Below are 5,770 nucleotides of genomic sequence, written 5' to 3' on the forward strand. Positions count from 1 at the left end.
GCCAGTTCCTTGCGCCTGCGCACTAGCGCCCGCCACGGGCGTCTGACGTCACAGAGTGGCCGCCGCCACGCCCAGATCTAGGCACCTCCCCGGTCTCTAGGCACCGCCCCCCTAGTATGACGTCACAAACGGGCGTCTCTTTGGTGAGTTCAAACAGGGTCCGCCGCGTTGTGACGTGATAGAGTCCGCGGCCCCACCCGTCCGTTTTCTCCGCAGGCACCTGCCTTCGCTCTCCTCATGGGGCGGGGCGTTGCGATGATGAGGGGGCACGAGACTAACCCGGCCCCGGGTGGAGCAGGTGGGATGACAGGTGAGAGGCGGAGCCGGGCCTGGCAGGGTTGGACCAGGTGAGGGAACCCCGTGAGGGAGGGGGCCGGCGACGCGCAGACTGATAGCCCCGATTCCCCTACCCTCAGAGCGCGGCTTCCCTGGGCCCTACCAGATGGGGGACCCAGGCCCAGCCTCCTGGACTAGACCCCCGAACTTCGCCCATCTAGAATGCCCCCTGGTTCCAGCCTTTCCCACGGGCCGGCCCGGACGGCTGCAGCGCCACCTCCTGAGCGGCGAGTTCGATCAGCTGCGAGACTTCCCCATCTTTGAGAGCAACTTTGTGCAGGTGTGGAGCCCCAGAACCCCTGACACCGAGCCTGGGCTTGAGGCCTGACCTCCTGACTTCAGGAGCCCCTGCTCTGCCTACTTCCGACCACGCTCCCATAACATTTATCTCCTGGAATTCCGGAGATAATTCCAGAAATTATCTCCTGGAACCCCACCCCCCAGACCTCTAGACCTTTAGCTTCTTTATGAACCCTGGCCTCTGATTCCCTTGGTTCAGTTTCCCTGACTTAACACCCGGATGACTCTTGACCTCTGACCCCGGGATATCTGACCCCGGACTTGGTGTTTAATAGACTTGGTTCATGACCCTTAACCCCACCAATCCTACCTTCCGTCTATCTGGCTTCTAACCTCTAACCCCTGGCCCCAGGTGACCCGGTTAGGAGAAGTCGCCAACAAGGTCACCATGGGGGTGGCAGCCTCCAGTCCAGCCCTGGAACTCCCAGACCTGTTGCTGCTGGCCGGCCCTGCCAAGGATAACGGACGCCTGCAGCTCTTTGGGTGACTGTCCCCATCCCAGCCTGGACTTCCGCCTTCCCCAGCTCTGGGCATCCTGGGCCCCCTGCAGCACCTCCTGTCACACAGATGACTCCCAGGGCGAGGCGTCTTGGATGGCTGCCAGTCCTCTGTGGGTGGCCATACACTCAGGAGAACAAGGGCAGGGTGATACACAGGGACCGGAAATCAGAGATAGAGGGACATGAGAGGGACAGCCCTCAGCCCCACGCTGGCAAGGATCAGAAGAATAACCGTTTATGTTGTGCCTGCCGCATGCCAGGTGCCCCCTAGGCCATGCACATAATCTCATCTCTGGCCTAATCTTAATATGATGGGGCCCCTTAGCCCCATCCTTTGAGGCTCAGAGACCCACAGTGGGTCAGGGGTTGGTTGGGATTGGAATCTCTGGCCTCCTCATCACTACCGACCTCATTCTTTTTCTTTTCATGTTTCTTTATTCTGAGAGAGAGAGAACAAGCAGGGGAGGGGCAAAGAGAGAGGAGAGAATCCCAAGCAGGCCTGACATGGAGCTCGATCTCACAAGTCGTGAGATCATGACCTGAGCCAAAATCAAGAGTCGGACACTTAACCGACGGAGCCACCCGAGTGCCCCACTGACCTCATGATTCTTGGGCTCCAGTGCCACACTAAGCACCACCCCTTCAGGTCTTTCTTTTTTCATTGAAAAAGTAACGCAAACACACTCCAAAGTACAGAACATACACAGCACAAAATAACACCTTTCTCCTATCCTCGGCTCCTGCCTCCAACTCCGGCTGCAAATAACAAAACTCTTCCATACATGTAGTATATTTACAGAAACAATGTGCCGATGGCTTTCACTTTTTTGACCACATCTCAACAGTTAACAAAAGAAAGGGAGGGAGGGAAGGAAGGGAGAGAGAAAGGGGACACACACACACACACGGGTCCACAGTCCTTTATCTACAATTCTGATATCTAAAAAGAAATCTGCAGCCCACTTGGTGGTAGAATCAGATTCTGACCTACACTAAATGGAGGCTCCCTGCAGCCTTTATTTATCCCCCCCACCCCCACCCCGGAGAAGCTGAGAACACTTCACAAAGAAGCATGCTGATGCCTTACGGAGCACGGGGCATATTCTTGCTCCTTCTCAGTGCTGTGCATCCCACCAGTTAACCTCACTGCTCCCTGAGGCATGACCCACAGTGGGGGGAACTTAGGATGGTGCCGAGGGGTGCTTGGACCCCCATCATCTCCTTCAACACCCCCCCCCAAATAAACACACCATCAGGATAAAAACACCGAGCTTGCTCTGAGAATGAAGCATCGAGGCTCAGTCAGCCCCTAGTCCCTCACTTCTAACCTGTCGTGGGCCAGTCTCGACAAGCACCCCTCGGTGCTCACCCCCCCTTTAAAAACCCGCAGGTGCGTGCCACATGCCGCTTTTGCACGCTGCGCCCTCCCCCACCAGCCCCGTATCAATATTCATTTCATGTCAACGGAAGCGCAACCAGCAGGCCCTTTTCTGGACACACACGAGTAAATACTCTGCCCCCTTACACCCCACTTGCATCTAGTGCTGTTACCGTATGGCAGGGAATGTCCTCGAATGAATGCCTGCCTCCCTGGGCTCATATCCTGGCTTCACCTCTTCGCCACTGGCTCTGGCCAAGTGCCCTACTTGTCTGTGCCTCGGTTTCCCCATCTGGAACATGGGGATAAGAGGAGAGCCCACCTTGCAGGGCTGTCAGGGGATACGCTGAGTAAAGGGCCATGAAGTGCTTGGGACAGCCCCTGGCCCAGGGTGAGCACCTTGTAAACATAAACTGTTATTCTTCCACTTGGGGAATGTAGTAACAGATCGAGCCGCCTACTGAGGGACACTGATGTTGCGGCTGGTGTCTGGGGGTTACGGCCAGTGTGGTCCGCAGAGGGCATCCAGGCGCACGGTTGTGAGGGTGTCTGTAAGATAGGTTCCTAGAGGTAGCATTGCCGGGCCAGAGTGGGGGGTGTGGCTACCCAGTGTGGTGGTTAAGAACACAGAGAAGACTTGGGTTCAAATCCCCGCGGTGTGACCTGGGCCAAATTATCCACCTTCTCGACAAGCATCCATTGAGCACCTACCACGGATGTGAGCTGGAGGAAGGGCGGGGGCAGGGGGTGGGGGGGATGGGGAGCAGCTGTGAACAAAATGGAACCAACGTCTCTGCCTTCAAGCTCACCTCCTACCGGGAAGGCAGACAGAATCAGTGGGGTGAGGTCTGTGCAGACGTATCAGAGGGGGTAGAGGATAGGGAGGTCTGCAAGGGCGGACACGGCCGCACACAAGCCTCAGGTTGTAAACAGATCTTCTCCCTGAGAAGATGCTTTTGAGAAAGACACGAGCGAGATTAAGGGGCCAAGCCAACGGGGTGGCAGGGGGAGGTAGGAGCAGGGCTGTTGCTGGGGCTGAGTGAGCGAGGGGAGTGAGCAGAGAGGGAACAGAGGCGACAGATCCTGCGGGGTCTGGTGGTCAAGGTGAGGACTTGGCCTTTTCACCGAGCCACGGGAGGGACGTGACGCTCAGGTGCTGATGGGCGCCCTCTGGCGGCCGCGTGGGAACAGAGCGCGGCGAAGGCTGAGCCCGCGGCCCAGGCGGGAGAACCGGGTGACGGGGCCCGCTGGTCGCGGAAGGAGTTACAAGTGGTGGGTTCGGGGATACATTTGAACGGTGGAGCCGCCAGGATTTGGTGGCAGGATTGGATGAGGATGTGAGAGCGAAAGTTGGGCGAGGGGCAACTCCATGATTTCTGACTGAGCAAGTGGGAGGATGTAGTTAAGGTGGGGAAGAGAAGGGGAGCAGGTTGGGGCTGGGGAGAAGGTCCGGAATGTGGTTGATGGACCTGTTATGTGTCCGTTGTCATTCTCACATCCAACGGGGAGTTTCAAGAAGGCAGCTGTCTGTTAGAAGGGCCAGCGGGAGACACAAAGGTGCTTTGGGGGTGGATAAAAGTCGAAAGGCAGAGAAAGTGAAAAAGGCCTCTTTCTGGGCGGGGAGAGGGGCGCTGGGGTGGGCGGCCCCGACCCTGTAGGCGCCCGGGACCGCAAGGCTGTGGAGCCGGGGAGGGTCGGCACCTGAGGTCGCCCCTTCCGCCCTCCCAGGCTGTTCCCCCTGCAGTTCGTCCAGCTCTTCGTCCACGACGAAAGCCGCTGGCAACTCAAGGTCAAGTTCCGCACAGGTCGCGCCTTCTACCTGCAGCTGCGGGCCCCACCCGAGACCCGAGACCGCGAGTTCGGCCAGTGGGTGCGGCTGCTCTACCGCCTGCGCTTCCATTCGGCCCAGGGAGCCGTGCCCTTCACGCAGGAGTACCCGACGCTAGAGGAAGGCGAGGAGGAGGACGACGACGACGAGGACGAGCTGACCGAGCGGGAGGCGGTGCGGGGGAGGGGCAGGGGGTGGGCGGGACTGGGGCTGGGTTTCGGGTCGGAGGAGGAGGCAGCCGGGAATTTGGACTAGTCTGAGGGACAGGCTGGGGACCTAGGCTCCTGAGTGTGAGGGGGGACCTGGGGGCCTGGATGCCTGTGTTGAGAGTGGCAGGAAGGCCCAGACTCCTGAGTCCTGAAAGGGTATGAAATCTGGGTGCCAAGACCGCAGGTTCTCAAGGCAGGGCAGGGTCTGCAGGGCCTTGGGTCCACGAGCCCCTTGGCCACATAGTTTCCTAATCGGGCACCCCAGCCCCCAGCCTCTCTCCCCTTGACCTGCTGCGGTGGAATATGGGACGGAACACCTGGGCCCTGAAGGGCTGGGGTGGGCCAGACTGGGTGCCCAGTTCCCTGTAAGGCCAGGGGGAGGGGAAGGGCCCCCGTCCTTGAAGAAGGGGGCATTGAAACCCGTGGGGCCTCTTCCTCTGGAGACACCCCACTCCCCCCACCTTCCAGATAAGCACCGAGCCCCCCACCCACCCACCCCAAACTGCCGGTACATCTGCAGGTCAAGGCCTCTGAGACACTCTCTCTCTCTCATACCCAGCTTCAAGCCATGGAAGCCAGACTTGACCCACAGACCTCTGAACTCTGGGGACTCTGATTCCTCCACTAGGCTTTGAGGTCACCAAAGGACCAGAGATCAAAGTACCCTACGTCGGGGCCAGAAAGATGAATTATTAAAGTTAATAAAGATCGGCCACTTAAGAACCAACAACCAGGTCCTGAGCAGTTTTGCCATCGTCACCGATCCAACATGGCTGCCTTACAGAGTAGCTTTGCCAGTATGGCTGCCTCAGCCCGGTGCTCGGCCCGGCGTGTGGCTCCTGGGGCCACCTCGAGACCTAGTGCCCACCATTCCGTCCGTCATGGCTACCTCGCCAGAGTAGCCTTCCCCATCTGGCCTTTGGCTCCTCTTTAACTCACTGTAGCTGCCACTGCAGGGCCAGCCTGCCTCCCCACTCCCCCTCCCCAGCAGCTAGTCCGAGGGGGGTGCCTCCACGGGGGTCTTGATCCACCTGTGACTTGTAATTGCCATAGCAACATGCTGGCGGCCCTGAAGAAGCCGTTCCAAGATGGCAGCCTCAGGGATGCCTCATCACGGTTGCCATTCCAACCTGGTGTCCCGGTCACCCACCCCCAGGCGACTCACCCCCTACAGGAAGAGGGAGGCAGGGCTACGGATTCAAGGACAGACACGTGCAGG

The 5,770-nt window shown here is 58.9% G+C and overlaps 1 protein-coding gene across 3 annotated transcripts; it reads left to right on the plus strand.

Moving 5' to 3' along the window:
- Positions 1-141: 141 nt before the first annotated feature.
- On the plus strand, positions 142-5,281 carry GARIN5A (golgi associated RAB2 interactor 5A). Of its 3 annotated transcripts, none has more exons than XM_060651820.3 (5): positions 142-310; positions 417-616; positions 989-1,119; positions 4,243-4,516; positions 5,111-5,281. In XM_060651820.3, exons 1-5 carry the CDS (start codon positions 238-240, stop codon positions 5,165-5,167), a joined length of 735 nt encoding a protein of 244 aa, XP_060507803.3. In that variant the 5' UTR covers positions 142-237; the 3' UTR covers positions 5,168-5,281. The 3 variants fall into 3 exon arrangements, with proteins under 3 accessions (XP_060507803.3, XP_060507805.3, XP_060507804.3); XM_060651822.3 differs by having other exon boundaries at positions 143-310; positions 516-616; XM_060651821.3 differs by having other exon boundaries at positions 144-310; positions 498-616.
- The last annotated feature ends 489 nt before the right edge of the window (positions 5,282-5,770 follow it).

The sequence above is a fragment of the Panthera onca genome, chromosome E2 (assembly GCF_046562875.1).
Source record: "Panthera onca isolate mPanOnc1 chromosome E2, mPanOnc1 haplotype 2, whole genome shotgun sequence".
Classification (NCBI taxonomy): Eukaryota; Metazoa; Chordata; class Mammalia; order Carnivora; family Felidae; genus Panthera; species Panthera onca.